The sequence below is a fragment of the Struthio camelus genome, chromosome 3 (genome assembly GCF_040807025.1).
Source record: "Struthio camelus isolate bStrCam1 chromosome 3, bStrCam1.hap1, whole genome shotgun sequence".
Classification (NCBI taxonomy): domain Eukaryota; kingdom Metazoa; phylum Chordata; class Aves; order Struthioniformes; family Struthionidae; genus Struthio; species Struthio camelus.
The window spans coordinates 100,150,116-100,170,175 of NC_090944.1; the positions used below are offsets into that span (position 1 = coordinate 100,150,116).

Sequence of the window (20,060 nt, forward strand, 5' to 3'; positions counted from 1 at the left end):
AAATAGTTAGAAACAATTTATATTTTAAATACAATTTTAATGAGAGTTTCTTATGTGAAATTTGTTGTTTTCTACAGAGTTAGTGATCCAGAAGGAAACTTGTTGTTGTTGTTGTTGTTATTTTAAACCAGTTTTCCAAAGTGTTTGAACTTTTTCTTCTTTTCTCCTTCTCTTCCATTGTTTCCTCTTGCTGATATAGGACAAAAGAAATTCAGAATTTTTTTTTCTTAGAGCCTCTTTGTTCTGACAGAAAACGCACATGTTGTTTATGCAGGCAAACAAGTTACCAAGGATGAGTGAAGCTGTGAGGATGTAGCAGCTCGCCTGCTACATTGCTCTGCTACTTGTTGCTCTTACCCTGGAATAAGCAATCATGCAAGGAGTTACCACAGTACAACTGTGGTGTTGTGTACAGTACAACTGTGGTACAACTGTGGTGAAAGGTTTTTAAAAAAAAACCTTTCACAGTAGCCTACCTTGGAGATTTTGCCTCCATTCTTACAGTGACAATGTAGGACTAAACACAAACTGTTCACTCTAGTGCATTCAATGGCAATACAAAGAAACAAACAAACATTTCCATTTGTTTTATTTTCAAAGCTTTAATTTCATTTCAAATATTTCCATGAAAGAAGGCTTTGGTTGTGCCAGCATTCTCATATTTAAGTTTATTGTGCTCCAGTATGGTATGACTCCACAAGTGAAATCAGCAAGGAAAGATGAACGGGTTGCAGAAGTGAAGCAATATAACTACTTAGGTTTAAAAGGCTGATTTGTTTCCACATAGGTAGAGAAATATACAGTTCTAGGTATTATTCTTGTCACTTTGACATGACTTGTGACTTTGAGCATCAGTACGTGAGTCTACCTGACCCATTTGTGGACAAAACCCATCTCAGATTTTCTCACACACGTTCATATTGTTTTGTATGTGGTTGTTTTTCACTTTTCTGCTCTTACATTTACAGATGAAGCAGCTGGTGGCTCCTGTATTTTGCTGGTCCTGTTGTGCATAGCAACTGTTTTCCTTAGCATTGGAGGAACTGCATTGTACTGCACCTTTGGTGACATGGAATCCCCTGTGTGTACTGATTTTACAGCCAACATGGACTTCTTTTATACCCAGATATTGCAACGTATGGAAGAACTTAAACACTGGATAGCCTTCTCATAGTTGAAATGAGCTGAGCCAGCACACTAAGAGCTCACCAATGATTACTGGAGAGGTTAAAAAAAAAAGTGATTTCAAGTTCTCTATAACACTTTCCACATTTCAGCTGATGTATATTTGATGATGTACTTACACTTAGTAATCAAGAAAAATTCTAGTTTAGCAATCAGGTGGCAACATGTTCACATCTTAAGCTGTAGCAGTGTGGTACGGGAGAATAAAAAGTCATTCTCTTCGCCCTTTTGAGATTAGGCAAGCAGCTTTCCAACATCTTGAGCAAGTGAAGAAGAAAGAAGGAAATTAACTGTCTTCTGTCTGCTCTCCTTTTGCCACACATTGTGTAAGCAGTCTCTGGAAGCTTAGTAAAAGGACAGCTTTGATTTACAGCTGTTTGTGCAAAGGTGTTGCCTCCAGCTATCATGCAATAAGTCTGTGTTTTATGAAAACATTATTTTTCTTCTAAGTCTTACTATTTTTCTCCATTTTAATTCTCCTGGTGAGCCATGTAATAATTTGGGTGGAGTGAGAAAAGTGCAGCAACATTCACTGAGCCCTCATTCTGTGATAAACAGGCTGACCCTGTATCTTACAACTTATGGTGAATGTCATGAGTAGGATAAATCTGCTGGCAGATTTCACTAAATTTCCTGGAACTTTATTCCCAGTATTGTGTGGACTGTTTTAGAAATAGAAGGTCAAAAAGGAAAATCATCGGTCTCACTGAGCACAGAAAGAATAAGATATTTAGTAAATTATTCGTATTAATAGTAAAGTGGCTTTTGCCAGTTTAAAAGCATCTTGAAGTAGGTGTCAGGCTAACTGGGTTTTCTTTCCAGCTATGTCACTGGCTTGCAGTAATCACCTTGTGCCTCGGTTTCTCCTCTGTAAGTGGGGAATAATGCTCCTTGCCTTTGTCTGTGAATACTTATGGAAATTAGGACTCATGTGTGATTCTCTTGCATCCCAGATGAGTGCATAAGATCACTGGACTATGTGGCTGCAGTTTCTCTCAATGAGTGAATATTTATGTAAAGTGGGACTGATCCAACAGAAGAAATTCAGAGTTTCACTGCAGATGCACAGTAGGTTGATAGTCCAGGGCACTCTTTCTTGCAGACAAAGCACATTTGCATCTATTTGCCCCCTCATTTTGAGACTTGTATTGTAAAATCTGTTCTCTCTTTTTCTATCTGCTATACGAACAAATTTAGATCAGTAAAAAGAATCATTTTAAATGGGTATTGTTATCACGTGGTGCTCAGCCCTTCCTGTGTTATGGTATGTGAGAGAAACACTGACATGACTGTGAAAGTCAGAACTAGATACACAGGCCTTTGGCCCACACTGTAGTCAAAATGTGGCAGCTGTTCTTGCACACAGAATAACGGCCTAACCTTGCTGAAGGTGTTGGTATGAAATGATTCCTTTACACCTCAGGAAATAGCATTTTGAGGGGTCCACTTCACTCCACTCAGTGATTTCCTGCTTACTAATATTGTATGATGCAGTATGTTCAGGTTTAGAATATTATTTTGTAAAATATTATGAAGTGAAATCCTCAAGATATTGCTCAGAATTATAAACATTAAATGATCATGCTTTCTGGCATTTGCAAGCAAATTGTCCCTCTAGTGAGCTTGATTGTTCCTAATGCACTGTTATACTTAACGGGTTTTTAAAGTTAAAGTTAAAATCACTTTTTTTAGAATAAATTGCATGTGTGATTTCTCTTTTTGTTTTCACAGCTGAGGCTTAGTTTATTTATACCTATATATTTATTTATATAGGGAGCCTCATTTGCAGCTTTCTATTAAAACTAGCAGATTTAAAATGCCCAAATTAATGAAAACTTTTGCTTTGAAAATGAAACACAAGAACAGTAGTTCGCTATATTTTTTGTTTGTTGCTGTTAGAGTATTCTAACGCTGGGCTAATGTAAAGGAGAAAGGGAAAGACACTTTTGTATCTCTAAGCGTTACTGACTGGTTCAGTTTATTACTTTAAATCTGGGTTTATTTATTTAGTTTTTATTTTAAAGATAAATGCAATTTTCTTCTTTTCTGGTAATTTACTCAAGAGTAATGAAAAAGCATGCATTCAGTTAAAGTATGTATTTATAATGACTGTGCAATTAGAATATATTTGGGGTTTCTGCAACTTTTTTTTTTTTCCAGCAACTTGTGCATTGAGTGTTTCAGGATATTAAGTTTATTCCTAAAGCAGCAAGTACTGATTTCAGCTTAAAAAAACTCTTTAGTTTTTGTGCACTTCATCACCAAAAAGATCAAGAGGTATATATAAAACTATTTATGCAAAAGTATATCAAATATGAAGATCAAAGATCCTCTACTTCTAGGTTCATTTAATTAAACTATTTTAAAATAATTATTTTATTTAAAACTGTAAAGCTATTTAAAGTCAAAATCGTTTTTAATAAGCAGTTCAATTTGAAGTCTGTGGTCCAAATCCTGTACTATGGTATGTTAGCTTTGTGCTAGGTTCCCAGTGTGAAGACTCACTAATGTCGGCAGAACTGCGTACAAGAAGATCATGAAGAGGTAGGGCACCGCTTTTGCCAGCACATACTTGATGAAAAATGACTGACAAGATGTTCCATGTAACTCAGCTACCTTCCACTTGTGTTGTCACTTGGAGCATCTCTCTAGCCTTCCCAGCTTATGCCAAGGTACCACACCTGCAAAGTCTCTCAGGATTTGAGGGAGCAGCAAGGGCACGTACGCACAGGCTGCCCAGCTCCTCATCTCACCTGTTCACTCCTCACTTGTAAGCAAGTACTTGAATCTGGATTTAATATCTGTTTGCATTCCTTTACAGAATGCTGATGGTACTAATTCATGCTTCCGGTGACAGTTCTATTAGGACAATAGTTTGCGTGGTCTGTAGTACGTTATCAAACTTGTGGTTCCTCTTATAACCAAATTTGCTCTGCCTTGAACTCCGAATGGTGCACGGGTAGGCCTGACAGGGCCTTGCTCTGTATTCTGCTCTCTTCTGATTGTTAGTGACGTTGCTCCCGTCTGCGTGACCTGAGTGCTTGCGATCTTAGAATCAGGTAAATCCAAGCCAAAAGAAAGAGTTGCTTTGAACAGTAATTCCTCTATCTGAGTATTTTGCTGTAAAATAATGATGAGCAACAACAGCTAAGACTGTTGTAAGTAGGAAGCAATCCGAGAAACAAGGATTTTCCCCCCGACACTTTTGGCATTTTACAGCCCTCTGTGTATAACAGTTTTCCTTTGTTCTTTCTCCTTCCCTGCAAGTGTTTGTATGAGTTTTCTGCTTGGCAATAGGGGAAAAATATTATACCTTTATAAAACAATTTGTAGTTTGTAGGAGAATTCAGGGAAAGGTTCAGTATTTGGCGGTAACTAAAACTCATTTTGTAAAATATGTCTGCATTGCAAGTTGACAGGGTACCTTAGAAAACCGTGGCCAGTTATTAGTCTGCAGCATTCTACTAGAAACTCAGTTTATTCTCTGAGCCTTAGGTATATTAGAGAGGTTCTCACAGTAGAGCAAAACCAGCACGATTCTTGCTGTAGATTCAGCATAAGCAGCCAAAAAAGAGCTTTCTGATTAACCCTCTAATTACACCCCTTCCCAAACAGCGTACACTACAGCAAGAAAAGCACTCTACCATAGCATAGCCCCACTGTACCACAGGCTTGTTTTCAAAACAGTGTCAGTAAGAAGGTATGTTTTGCACAGTCCAGATACGCCAGCAGAAGTTTGTAGTCTAGACACACTCTGTTTTAAAACCTTTTTCAGTACCTTTGTTTTCATACTGGGAGGAAAACGCGTACCCTGGTCATAAACAGCGGGAAGTAATCTAACCAAAAGGGAGACTCTTGTTTTTGGGCTTTCTGGGAGTAAAGGACAAGCTTGAAATACGAAGTAAACAGAGTAGATTGGAATTTTTAATTCCTATGTGATTGGGTACTTGTCCACTCAGTGACCAAAAGGGATGCTATACTCCCAAGAAAACGTGGTTGCCTACTTTGTACCATAATGTAAAATCAAGACCATCTGAAAGGAATAATAGCTATTTGTAACAAATTTAACTTTAGCTTCCTTTAGCAAAAGGAGTAACAATTGTATTTGAAACCATCACCCAAGCTTGTAATTTGAATACTGTAGCAAAAAAAATAAAAAGTGTCCCAAAGAAAACATATGAACCTTTTTGGGTACTGTGATTTCTACATGTATGAAAAACTGACAGGATGTTCTGTGAAATTCAGGTAAACGAGCAGTATCTCCACTGAGAATTTTGCGATCAAACCCAAAACAGAGTGGTAAATGAGGATAATTTGCATGAGGTTTGGTTTTGTTTTTAATGTAAGGTCAATTTATTGGATTCTTTGGTGGGTTAGTTTATCTTTTTTTTAATAGCTGAAGGAAAAGCCACAGAGCTTGGCTAGTTTAGACAAGCGCGTCTAAAGTGCTAAAATGTTACGTTACTGCATCATTCTGAAAACACATTGACAGATGGTAAGTTACAGAAATCCTCGTAACTGGGTAGGTGACCTCATTAGTGATCACAGGCTGATCTGCTCTTTGAATTCAATTTAAAAAACAAAACAACTCCAACCCAACCCAACCCAACCCAGTGGCTCGTGATTTGAACAGAAGCATACCAACCCTATGTTTTCCAACATCCCCTCCCTTGGCCTTCCCCCAAAAGCCAGGGAATGAGGCCACCCAGAATTTTAGTCTGGCTTAAAAAATAGTGAACTCCTCAGAGTAAATTAGCTACTTTTTTTCTCTTGGGGTTTTGTGGTTTTGAGTTGTTCTTCATAGCCAAAAAGAGTGAAAACAAGAATTTAAAAGGAGAGAAAATAAGCAGAGATTTTGGTATCACTTCACTGAAACTTGTGAGATAACATCTCACCAAATTAATCATAATATAATATCTGGCAATCTGGAGATGAGGGCTAAAAGTGGCCTTTCTCTGTAGAAGTAATTTGCTGTTGTAAACAGTTCTTCTGTTTAAAAAAAAAAAATAAATAACCTCTGGTTTCAGGAAAACAAGTAGGTGATCCTTCACTTCTGAATCATGATCTGACTCCTGACCAGGAGCATTGGTAACCTTGAGGAAACTGGATGGGCTTCCTGAACTGGTAAGTAAACTTTTTTTGTCCATACCAGAAAGGCTATGTCTTAGGCTTCAGCTGTGTAGACACCACTGTGCTGATTCCGTACTGAGTTCACTCAATGTATCAGTCACTGCTTTCATCCCTTGGTTCTCGTCAACAACTTGTTTATGAGCAAGCTTATACCCCCGGTTTTACAGGGAGTCGCTGCAATCCCTGCCCATGCCTTCATCCCAATGAATCTCCTTTTTTCCTTCTATTTCACTCCTCCTTTACCATTCTTTCCCAGCATGAAACAGTTATGTGTTCTGCCATTTCTAAGAACATAGGTTACTGAGGTAGAAAGGGGCCTCAGGAGGTTTCTAGTCCAACCTCCTGCTTACAGCAGCATCAGCTCAGAGATCAGACCAAGGTGCTCAGGCTTTATCCAGTCGGGTCTTGAAACCCACCGAGGGTGGAGACTGCACAGCCTCCCCAGGGCTATTCCACTGCTTGACTGTCCTCACAGTGAAAAAGTTTTTTCCGTATATCCTATCTGAACATCTTTTGTTTCAGTTTTTCTCGCCTCTTGTCCTCCTGCTTTGCACCGCTGTGAAGTGCCTTGCTCCATCTTGGTGGCAACCTCATAGGTGTTGGAAGGCTGCTATTGGGTTTCAAAAAGGTGTCTCTTCTCCAGGTGATACATTGCGTGTCCTACCACTGTTCTTCTGACCCTTCTCACTATATTGTCCACAATATCCTCCTCCTTCATAGGGATTCCCCATTCTCATATAATAGCAGGGATTCTGTATGCTTCTCCCTTTCCTCTTCCAATTTACACTCTCAAATTCAGTATCAAGTTTTTAAAATCAGGAAGGGGACCACAGGCAGTACTGAAATGGCAAGGAGAACTGTTATGCTGAGAGTGTATGTGACTCTCAACGATTCGTTAATGTGTAGCAGTGATTTCAAAGCTTCGCTGATTCTTGAACTACTCTCTTATTAAACAGCTGATGTTTGAAGCATCGCATGCTAACTTGTGTGTGCCCTAATTGACATAATTCAACTATTTCTTTAAAATAGCCACACAAGGAAGCCTAAAGTACTTGATTATAATGTCCTTTTTTAAAAAATGAATTTTTTTTTAGACATTGCTTTTTTGCAACTCTTTATTATCCTTTGTGTTTCTTATTACTTTGGATTAAATGTCGTCATAATTCTCTAGATTATGGCTTAACATGAGCTAGGATTCACTTTATTCAGCGTTGTACAATAGCTGATTATCTGCTGAAGAAAGTGATTACAGGGTGTAGATGTGTTCTTTGTTTTATAGTAGTTGCTCTGTGGCAGCTAAGATTAAACTAAAGAGTTGATGTCAGTGAATTTCAACTACAGGTCTGATTCTACACTTTTCTTCATCCTGAGCTTGTTTTGGCTGAAGCACATCCAAATTGTCAAAGGCCTGGCTAATAGTAGACTAAAATCCTCTATTAATCTAAAATTGTTGAGCTCTCCTTTCTTGAAATCAAGCTTGAATCCAGCTTCATATGACAGCAGATCAGTCAGCTCTGTCTTTTTCCTTTTGGCCAAGAAACTGGCTTGCCAAGTGTCATCTTTTAGTCAAACTGGGCCCCTCATGAGGGATTCATTTGTTAGGCTGTTAAGGAAGTTTCCAAGAACACTTCTGTCAACTGACGGTTAATGTCCCACTTCATTGCACAGCACTGAAAATGAATGTAAGACCCACCATTGTGCTTTAATAGGCTGATCACCTTTAAAGCTATTACCAAAAACAACTTTCAGACTGGGAGCTATTTTTTTCAGTCAGTGCCATGTGCTGAGCACTGCCATGAGAAAACTGTTGGTTCTCACAGGTTTTTCCGAAACATTACCTCATTTCAGGCTTGCTGTTTGTAATCTATCAAAGTAGTGCCAGTGCAGCATTTTTTATAGTGCACCTCTTCAGCTGGTCAGTTTTCATTCTGTTCTCCTGAACTGGTAGATTTTCACAATAAAGTAGCATTTGTATCAAAAGTGAAGGCATATATGTACAAGAAGCTGAGCAACCTGAGGATGTTGTTACTTCTGTATAAACTTTACACCTAAAAATGTACATTCTTTGACTTTCCCTTATTTAAGAATCATTCTTCAGTTTTTCTTGATTTTTTTTATGAGTGACATTAATCTAGTCCTCAGCTGCCTCTCCAAGAATTTAAATTGATGCTTTTTGCCACAAATAGCACGAATCCTGCCAGCTGTAGGTGATGCTGAGAATCCTCACACTCGTACAGCTTAATACTTCCAGGTCTTCGTGTTTGCAGTAGATTGGAACACTTCATTTTCTCCTCCATCTCAATCAAAATGCCCGTCAAATGGGAACATCTTGCAGTCTTTGTCACTTACAGAAGGAATTCTGACTAAATTTTTGCAACTTGTACGCTCACAGTCAAAACCATACTAAGAAGAAAGAATTATCTGGGGCTATGAGAGCTGTAAGGAAGTTTTCACACTACTTTTCCTGAGCTAGTTGAATTCAGTGTGCTATAGAAAAAGCTCACAGAAAAAAAGAGAGTATGTAGTAAAGAGCTTTGATAAAAGATGATCAAAACTTTTTATTGGTAAAGGATGACAAATATTTCTGATAAAGGCATCTATCAATGATTTTTTTCCCAGCCAGATTATATAGAAACAGAAAAAAATACATCATATTTTAATGGGGGGGGGGGGGGGAGGGAAGGAGGAGAGGGACTAATGGTTAAAATACTGCTGGATTCTTTTAAGAATCTGTGGGAGGAATTTAAATGGTTTGGGCAAGGTCACAAAGCAGACAGAAGCAGAGTGGGGCCAGAGGTCTTAAGTCCTGTCTCCTGATCTTCTGTATGGTTCTGCCACGCACGAAGACAACACGGGGTAGGCAAGATAAGTGAGCACCCTGTTATTTGCATGATCTTTGACTTCACACAGCTTTGAGGACTTTATTTAAAGACATTTTTATATTCTGTTAAATTTTGTGGTGATCTTGAGCAATGAAAGTGATTCAGGAAATGAATTTGCTTTCTAGTATGCAGCACTAAGTCCAAATGCCATTTTAGGGTATTTTTAGTAATTGATACCATCATTCCCATAGTAGCTGGATGCTATTTACACATATTAAAACAAAGTGTATCAACAGACCACATGGAACACATAAAATGGCAACTGCTATCATCAGAAAATGAGGCTCAAGCTATCTGTAGTCACTTTGTATTTCACTGTCTGACCCTTACTATTCATGCTCTGTTAACTTCCAGAAAGTAAGAGAGGCAAGCAGAGGAAGAATCTTCTATTGAGAATTGTATTTAAAAAAAAAAAAAAAAATCAAGCCTCAGTCTCACAGCTCTGTTGGGTTCATACAGTGCCTATAACTGTGCCAGAATCATTAGTGAAGAAACAGTACGATGTAGAAAGAAGTAGTGGTCACCAGATTCTGCCTCCCAGCAGAAATGAAGTTCTTCCGAGGCGCAGAAATGTTTTGATCGCAAAGTGGATGTTGTCATCACTGTCTACAAATGTAAAAGATGAAAACCATTTCAGATGTTCTTGGCCTCTCTCAAAATGCTTCTAATACCCTTTTTTCCTCCCTACAATTTCTGTGTTATTGAAAGCTCTCCCTTAGTTGAAGGCAAAGAGGCAAATTAAGCAGCAGTAAACCTTTTTTTTTTTTTTTTAACATGGCATATATTGTCTCTTACATTACTCTATAAATAGGGCACGGCTTTTCTGAGCCAATTCATTGCTGGGTAGTAGCCCATGGCTTACCTACAAAGGCAAAATAGATGACCATTAGCAATAAGTGACTCACGTATTATAAAATAGCCCCATTTGAAAGAACCGTCTGTATCGACTCATGGAGAAGGATGATGAAACAATATTTTCAGTGAACTGACTGAATTTTGTAATGCTTAGCAAGCCTTACACAGCCCACCCACACTGCCAGCTCTGTCTGGCACTTTGTTCATCTTTGTACTGGGACCTGTCACAGCTATGATTTCCCAGTGTAGAGGAGTCAGGAAGGCAAAGTCTCATTTGCTCCTTTTAGCATTGAGGTGGCGAGAAACAGCAAGTTTCTCAAAAGCAAACAGAACAGCCATGCTTTGTCTATAAAAGCCTTTAGCGTCAGGAAACTCCAAAATAGCTGGTCTTTTCATACACTCCCCGCAGCCAGGGGTTAGGGAGCTGGTGGGTCCTACAAATCAGGCCATATACATGCAGGCCTGGAGGAGATGCTCTTTGCTGCATTACTCCTTCTGGATGAGAGCAGCAGCCATACCTGCAAGTAAAATGTTCTCCTAGCAGGAGATCAAGCAGGCTCCTTCAGGACTAGGATTGAGATCATACTGCCTACAGACCAGCACAGAAAAGAGTGCACAGTATGTCCTCTGGTCCTTTGAAAAGAATTTCAAAGTGATTGCTATCCTGAGCATGCCCAAGAATGTTTTCAGACTCTAAACCTGCTGATCTTCCTTAAGCAAAAATATCTAGTATAAAGGACTGAGGGCTTTAGAATCCCAGAACAAAGGAATGATGGAAACCACAGAAAGCTTGTAAAAAACTTTTGAATGGATGCAGTGTTGCCAAGACTGCCTCAGGATTGCAGGGAGATCATTCAGCTAGGAACAAGAAGGGCCGGCTTGAAATAGTAGTTTCTTAAGGAAAAAGTGCTATCCTCTGAGGCACTTATCATCACAGAGCGCTTAGCATCACAATCATGAATTCAAACACGGTTTCATAGGTTAAAGCAGGTCAGTGACATGGCAAGTTTAAAATTCAGGTTTTTCTAGCTATTGTCCCGAACTGTAGTGTTAAATAGCAGACCATTTGCTTTTCAGCTCTTTCCTGAGGTTACATTTTTATATTCTCTTTATTTTATTTTATTTTATTTTATTCATACTTTCGGTACTGCCTCTGGGTGACAGTTCTGTAAGCCCTCTATTTTTTTTTATGTGGCCAGAAAAAAAATTGGCCGGGTTCAAAGAGACTCTTTTTCATCAACATTTCCAAAAACCCTGCTGTGAGGAAAGTGACTCACTGTTCACTTCCAGAAGCCATTGGTATATGAAAAGTTACATGATGTCTTATTGGTTATGGTGTATATTTGTCTGCATGTTATTTTCCTGATTAGCACCCTGACCTTCTAGAAGAAGAAACATTTTCCCCTAGATTTCTTCCAGGCATCCAGGGGATTGAGCTCGGAGGTCCGTCTTACAAGATTTTGAGCATCTCGGCCCAGGGGGAATTGAGAGCCCTCCACACAAGGCGTGTTTGGAGGCTCAGAAGCAAAACTAAGACAGAAATGTTGAAATAATTTTAAAGCCTTCATCTTGCTACATTTGCAGTTAATTGGACAATGAAAACCTCTTTGAAGAGGTACCAAGATGCTGTGGTGTGTAAACCACTACCAAGGAAGATTCCACAGAAGAAGATTTAATATGTTAAGGGTTTCTCTTCAGCTTTTCCTGTAGGAGATGGATTCCACAGAATTGTGCTGTATCTCCAGTTTCACTGTTGTCCAGCAATCTGTCTTTCACAACCCTTCCTTTAGAGATCTGCTTCCCAACCCTCCTGAAATCTCTGAGGACACAGCTTAAGATAGCTCATTATGGCATGAGCAATTGTGCTGTTCTTATTAGTTCTTCTTATTAGTTCTACTGCAGCAGTACCAAAGGGCCTTTTCATCTGACAGTATACTACAAGTGAGTAAGTGGATTAATACGGAGCAAGAGGTGGGAAGCCAAGAACTAGTGTTGGAACACAGCCATGTCTTTCCAATAATGCCTTGAAAGCTTTTCACTGGATGCATATGAGCACTTCCAGGCTTTGTACTAGAATCAAGACACGAAGCAAAGTCTATAGATTTGCTTGTGTGGTTGTGTCGCATGGCTGGTGGCTCTCGACAGTAAACTACATTCAGCTTTTTAATGATAGATCAGGAACAGTTCACCTGACTGAGAGTGAAGCTAGCAGCGAGAGGAAGCGGGAAGACAGCTAGACAAAATAGTTAATAAGGACTTTGTTCATCTCATAGGAATTGGCACAGCTTCTCCACAAGCATGTGAGAAGAGCAAAGTGCCTAGTCTAACCAAGGCTGGGGAAGACTGAAGCTACCGCTCCCCATAAGAGGACTGATGGACCAAGCTGTCAGTGCTGAGGAGGTAGGACTGCAGCAGGAGCGTTCTCCTGCTGGACTGCAGATCTGCAACCAGAAGGAGCAGAATCAGGAGGGGTTTGTCTGCCAACACCTGGAGCTCAAGACAGAGCCAGAGAGGTGATGGAGCAGAGAGTCCGAGCAGCTAACTTTGACAAGGATTCAGTGGAGAAAGGCAAATAAGCCTGTTTGATGCCAGGGCTGGGGAGAAGAGCTCCAGCAGTGACAGAGGAGCTGCTGCTGCTGGAACATCTGTACTTGGTTTTATAAGGTTTGGGGAAGGGAAAGTATAAGACAGAGTCCCTCTGTAACAGAAGGGCTCTCTCTCGCAGGCTCTGTCCTTAGCTCATTCCCATCTCCTTGGCATACTCTGCTATAGGAGTATAACATTACACTGATGTTTCTGTAACATCCTCCCATCCACCCACCCCTAATTGAACAAATGTATTGTGGAAAGGGAAAGTCTGTTTGTTTGTGCATGATCTTCATGTTGTATGTTGTGGTAGGAACACCACACCAAACGTACTGAGTGGGAACAAATACACTGTTATTACATTGTTAGTGATATATATCACTGAGGAGCCATTTCTGCTGTCCCCTCAACTGCAGGTTAGACCCTGCACAGATGCAAGAGAGCAAGAGTTCACTGGTTTATACAGCTTAATCTTGAAGCGTAAGATGAGAAACAACAAGCAGATACTACCAGCGCTTTAGGAAAGAACAAGGTAGCAAAAAGGGAGTTGAATGAATGCCATTTGTACTGCCAAAGAGGGAAGTCTTGCAGTCCTGACTCATGATGATGTTCATGGACTTGAACAGAAATGATGCTGGGACAAAAATGTTTTCTCATTCCTTTACCTGCTGTTCTTCGCAGCAGTTTTGCCAGAGCAAGGGCTTTCCAATTTGGATTATGGCATTAGCATCCGGATATTAGCACTGCAAACGCAATGCATTGGTTTTATGTGCGTCATATAAACCGTATTAGTTTGGGGGAGGAGGTTATTTTTGGCTGAAGCTGGGGATTTTTTTAAAAGTTACGTTACATAATGGATATGTGGATGATCTCCTCCTATTGGATCTTACCAAAGAGAACGTAAGTCACGCTGAGGGACTAAGTTATGTGTGACACAAAATGAAAGAGGGACGAGGAGAAGAGAGAAAGAATTGACTGTTTTCCAAGAACTAATGGGCTCAGAAGTGAAACATAACATTTAAAGTGATGCTCCCAGGTTGAAATAATGCCCACTGTAAGTATAGTTAAAATGGTGCTGAATTAGTTACTACTAACAGAGGAAAAGGATCATGGTGTGTCAGTAACTTCAGCAGCTGACTTGTCACTCCTGTTCGCAGCGTCAGTGAAGGTAGCTGATGAGATGCTGGCTTGGTTAAAAGGGAGGTATATCGTATATGTCTATGGATATTGCGCTATCACTTTATAAAGCACTGGTTTACATTCTAGCCATAGTGTCCAGTGTCAGTCACCTTATCTGCTAAATTGGGGATAATGCTGTATACAAGCAAATAGAGCATAAATAAGATGAAAGTGGTTAAAAAGTAATGATATAAAGTTGGGAGCTGGAATAGGATAAGTGACTTCAGGAGATGGGGAGACTATAATTTCAGGGCAGAAAAAGCAATATGAATAAATACTTTATGATGTGCTGTGACATGATTTGGGGTAGTTGAGGGAGACAGATGATTAAGTGATAACGACACAAAACTGGAACTTGGGAGACTTTCTGTTAATTTCCTGCTCTTTCACAAATTTCTTGTGTGATCTTAAGCATATCACTTAATCCTCCTGTGTTTCAGTACCCTAAGTGTGTAATGGAAATAATTATCCTTTGACACTCCCTGTAGCAATACAGCAATACACACTCTGATGTTCCTTATAGTACATGGGGTCAGGGTAAGCTGATAAGTGAAACATTTTAAGCAGTATCAACATCAAGTTTTCTGTGAACACGATACCTTTTTCAGGGGGGATGTAGGAAAGACATTTAAAAATAGGAAGATACACTTCATTAACGCAGCCAGCTTTTGTGCTGTGCTGTCAGATGTGGAAATTGCATCTGGTTTTATTTTTATTTTTTTGTTTTTTTCGTATCATAGTGTCTAGACTATGAGACTTTTCTGTTATTTTAAGCTAGCTGAGAGGAAGACTGAAGAACTATAAACTGCTTTTGCACCTTAGCATTTCCCTGTGGCTCAAAGCAGTGGGTTGATGGATTTCAGCATCTGGTATCTGCAGTATCTGGGCCTGTCAGTCCTTCCCACTTTAATCCACCTGCAATGGAGCAAAGCTTTTAACAGTCTTCATATTATCAGTGGTTATCTGAAAAATAAACAAACTGTGGACAATGTGACCAGGCCATGTTTGGAAGTATTAGTATTAGAGGCTTTGGGAGAAAATCTTAAAAAAGTCTGTCCCTCATACTATTCATCTTTATACAGGTTAGGCTTGTTCCTACTGTGTCCCTCAGCATATGGACAGTATGAATAGATTTAGTAATTTAGATGTATCAAGTCCACTGAGAAATTGCCCATCACAAGCTATTAGCTGGAAATTTTTAAGACAACGTAGAGAGGCAGACATAAAGGAAAGGGCAGGCCAAATGGAAATATGGTTTCTGGTCTAAACGCAACCTAGAAACTCACTAGTGCAGCACCCTCTTGTCAGAGATGTTAGCAGTGAAACCTGCCCTTCTCTGCAGAAGGATTTGGACATCCTTTCTGCCAGTTCTGGGTATAGGCCCGTTTTAAGTAACTCCCTTGTGGGTTTTTCTGCAGAAGGTCGAGGTTATACCTTTTGCCAGTTTCTTTCTAAATAGGTGTCCAGGTGGTGGCAGTGAAGACTGATGATGCCACAGGTGGCTGGCACACTGGGTAGATAAGACACGTTGCTGGGCTCGTTTTTCAGACCCATGCATGTCCTATTCTTTTTGGCTGATGCTGGGTGGGAATGCTAATTACAGAAAAGACAGCATTTAATGCTGCTAATCCTCCTGGCACATAGGAAAACCAGAGGTAAACATGTTAGGCGAATAATCCCGTCAGCTCCAGTTACTTGTTAAAATTCAGTGTGAGGTCCTTCTGAGCTGAGTCACTTACCTGAGCACTCCTGACTGAGCTGCTGCTTTTCAGCACTTGCCATGATTTCTAAGGTGAGGGTGAGAAAATGGTGAAAGAACCTTTAGAAGGGCATGTAATTAGATGAAAATAGGTTGTACAATGTGGATTTCCTTGTCATGAAATACTCATCGCTGTCAATTTATTCCAAATGTGATGAGGGGGGAGAGAGAGAGGTGGAAGGGCAGTGACTGTGTGGTCCTTTCTTCAGGCCGTTTCTTGTTTCTCGTTGTTTCCTTACCTCAGATATCTCACTTTACCCAAAAAAAAAAAAAAAAAGTCACAGAGTCCTGCTACTGCTGCTTATGTTTTTGTGAGAAGCATTGTTTTGTCAAGTAAATTGCTGACAGATTGGCCTCTAAATGTTACCAGGACTGCATGTTATCGTTAAAAGAAATCACTTGCTTCCTTTTGAGTTTTTCTCCCTAGGGAGCATTTGATTTAGATATACTCTAAATTTACAGTGTATTTGAAGTTCAAAATCACCCTCAAAACAGCAAATGGCCTGTATGCGATATCTGTAGTTGGCCTAGCTTGCACAACTTTAATGTGCACTGTAGAGCAGCCTTCTCTTAAAATATTATGCAGAGATCAAGTCTTCTGTTCTTTGTATCCTTTTTAAAGTAATACCTCAATATTTACAGTAAGGACTTCAGATGCTGCAGTAAGATTAGTGCCAGTCCATCACTTCAAGTGAATAATTTCATAAGCAGAACCTGATGCGGAGGATGCGTTTTAACCTGGGTCCACTCATTGAATAAGGCAGGCAAAAAGAACACTGAATAGCTTCCAGTGACCACGTGAACAGCAATCCTTGGAGATAACAGCATACTTTAATGTAATTAAAGAAAATATCATAATACATGTGCACCAAAAGCCCAAATCAGAAAGTACAAGTGGCGTTATTTCTGGGATTTGACTCGTTGACTTAACCTTAACAAGTAGAGCTCTTCAGAGAAGCTGCAACAGAGCTGCATTACTTTAAAATATGCAGTTCCATCAGAATTAGAACACTTCAAAAAATTAGGTCATTTTCTTCCAAAATGAAATCATAGCAAAATAGGAAAAAGCCTTTTGACAGTGCTGCAACATATTTCTAGCTAGAGCAAAGTCAGTTTGTGAAAACCTCACAATGTCTCTTGCACAGGAAGTCTGCTATGATTTTATTCAGGATGATCTTTCTGTTTTGGAGGTATGCATATTATTATTATATTTACTGCATAAAAGCACATGAAGTGTCATACTCCTTGGCAGTGTACAGGTCCTGATACCACAAACATTTCTGCATGTGCTTCACTTCCAGTATATGGTACATCTCTCTAAAGCTGAGCTGCTGAGCACACAAATAGACCTTGTTCTCCTTCTTCCACCTCCTATAGACATTGTACTTACCTACAGGAATAGCTGTGTAAAGCAGCCGTGCTCCTCAAGCTCGGCGTTTCTGCAAGACATCCTGGGGCAAAAGGGTGCTTAATCTCCCTTCCAACATTGCAGTGAGGCCCTGCAGAGGAATTTCACTTCCAAAAGATTTGGCATACTTATCTCAGTTTGCCACTGTAAGCTAGAAGTAATACTTACCTTTACCTTGCGATAGTACTGTGACACCTATCTGGGAAAAGTAAAATGCTGCAAGATGCTCTTGTTTTTTAACAAGTGCCAAGAAAAAGCAAAATATCATATTGCTAACAATTTAACGCCAAACTGAATTAATTTCAAGCAGTCTGCTATTTTCTCAATAAAAGACATACTGAAAGAATTCCATAACCTGCTGCTGTAACTTTCCTGTTGTTTCAGTATCTTACTATCCTGGAATAAATTCTCTCTTTTTTTATAATACTGTACTCCAATAACTGGAAAACAGCATGACATTTCCTAATTCCTTTTCATGACACTAACATCCTGATATTATTGTTTTTTTCCTCTAAGCTGGGTTATCAAGAGTGGAACTCTATTTTAATAGCAGTTTTTAATTTTAGTACAATTCATCCTTTCCATACTGTCTGGGTAATTTAATTTGTTGTTGACCTAGTTCCAGTTATAAAAGATTAGACTGTTCATTATCACTGCATTTTTATCCTTTGACCTTTAAATAATTAGTTCTTTTGAAAAGATGTCTCAGATTATTAATAAATCTTATAATATTTTGCTATTGATTTCCTTGTTTCATGTGAAAGCATTTTTTTTATACATAGCCCTGATTCTTTTTTAATTGTAAGGCGTAATTACCATCAGGAATGGTGACACTAAAACTTGGCCGTGAACTAGTTTCTGACCAGCACAGCACATGACGTTGGTGTCACAGATACCATGGCTTCATTGCGTGACACTTTCCCTCCAGCAATATTGAGGCAGAAGCATCCACTGTAATTAGAGATTTGAAACCTATGTTGTGTAATTGGTTCTGCTACACCGAAAGGAAGGAGTGCCCACTTTAAAAAGCGGAAGAAGACGGAAAAATAGGTTCTTGCTAGTGCCCTGCCTGTCCCACTGTGCCCTCCCTGCCCCACTGTGCCCTCCGGGTGTCTGATTCTTTCTTGCTTGCTCTCACTTTGTTAGCCCTGGGAAGAGCACTCAGTTCTCTTAAAGCTTCTCAACAACTGACCTGACTTGTAGCAGGTTTTGGGGAGGAGCTGTATCCAGCCTACCTTGGATAAGAGGTCGCCACTGTGAGAGTGATGGCTATGACTTTTTTGGTTCCACCTACCACGGGAATCTGCCCTGGCTCCATCAATCCATGGCTAATTTCCTGGATAGCCAAGCTGACATAAACCTCTGGGGGAGGTAAGGAAGACGAAATTGTTCCTGCTTATAAATTCCGGTTGGGTTAAGGTAATTTCAGCTGTCTTTGAGTACACTGGAGATTTGGATGCAGGTGGCAGTGCTGCTGCTTGGCCAGAAGGTTGGTGGAGTCTGGAACAGGCCCCAAAGTGCACAGGTACCTCCGGTGGGCCTCTAGGGCAGCCGAATTGGCAGAGCAGCATTCCTGGAGCTGCTCTGTGATTAATAACGAGGTTTGTAATAACATGTTCACCACAAAAGTGTCTGCTGCTTTTTCCCTCTAAGAGTACATTTAGAAGCTGTCTTTAGCCTTTGTGCCATCCATACCCAGCAGAGACCAGAGTCCTGTGCCATGCTGTTTGGCTGCTGTAGTAAACTGTCTGCACGCGGGAGAGAGGCAGCTGTACTTAATACCGAAGCTGGCTCAGCCTGGGAGAAAGCAAGAGGACCCAGCAGGGTGCGAGGGAATAAAACTGAGACCACTGCAGCTATGACTTGGATTTGAAGGAGAAAAGCTCCTCATGGGCCTTATTTGTAGGGCTCATTTAGGGATATGCTCTTTGTGATCCAGAATCCCTATCTGCTGCTAAGTGATTACACTGTATTTTAGTTGCAGTTTCAGGTTTTTTATGCAATCACTTGCCTCTAGGCAACTGATGATCAGAGCTGAAGGCCTCTTGTTTGTGTTGTATTTTCCACTCTTCATGTTTTACCATAGGTCCTACAGTATTCTTTTTCTGTAGTCTCAATTAAGGGGTGCCTATTGTTATTAGAGTCTAATCTTTTTAAAAGTTTCTGTCCCTTGTGGCTATGGAGAAACAAATAATGGAAGAATCTAGAAGACTCAAAAATTAAAAGGCAAATATCAGTTTTGCTATATAATCATAATATTTGAATATTTCAGATTCAGTATTTATCATCCATTACAGTGTACAACAGGTATCAGTGCTTAGTTTTAAGCAGACACCACAAAACCAAGTGAGTGTCCAGGTTTTTATTCAATTATTAAAAAGCAAATGCTGACCTCCGTACAGTATGTTCTTTCCAAACCTCTGTTTCAAGAATAGAACATTTTACTCACTTTGCCCTTCCTGGACTTTTCCTACCCTTTCCCTAGTTACATCTAAATAAGGGACAACAGCTTTGCCGTCCAGGCACCAAGGGCGGAGAGCTATCCTAAATAGGACGGAGCTTATACTTGCTGTGGACTTGGGTCCACAACCCAATGTCAGCAGTATATGAAAGAGTAAATTGTCAAAAACAGAGGTCAAACAACTGAGCAGTGCCATCTGCTGGTTTCAGTGCCACTGGTTTCCTTTCTCGGAGGATAGAGAGGACGTCACCAGAAGTTATTAGATAGGTGATGCATACAAGCAAGAAGTGTCTGCCATATAACTACAGCCTGCCAGTCCAGCGGCTACAACTGAAACAAAACTGGCTGAAGTAATAATATTCCTTTTACCAGAATGTGTCTATTACAAACTGGTCATATAGGCATACAGGAAAGGACGTTAAGTGTGAACGAGAGGAAAACAAGTCCATGGTGTGCGGTTCTAATAGCGGCTAGGAGGCACAAGTCTGCTCCTCAGATCGGAGCAATGCTGAGTGATCTCTCTACTGCAGCTGATTTCAGTGATAGCCATTTGCACGCCAATTTACCTCATTAATGCTTGAGAGTATATTTCAGGTTATTTGTAATATTATCTGA

The 20,060-nt window shown here is 39.9% G+C and overlaps 1 protein-coding gene across 6 annotated transcripts in view; it reads left to right on the forward strand.

The window, feature by feature from the left end:
• Positions 1-5,368, forward strand: part of CNST (consortin, connexin sorting protein) — a 59,436-nt gene extending 54,068 nt beyond the window's left edge. For all 6 annotated transcript variants that reach the window (XM_068939326.1, XM_068939327.1, XM_068939328.1 and 3 more), the window contains one exon: positions 969-5,368. In XM_068939326.1, coding sequence (XP_068795427.1) covers positions 969-1,174 — 206 coding nt within the window. In that variant the 3' untranslated portion in view covers positions 1,175-5,368. The remainder of the gene's footprint in view (positions 1-968) is intronic.
• Positions 5,369-20,060: the final 14,692 nt, after the last annotated feature.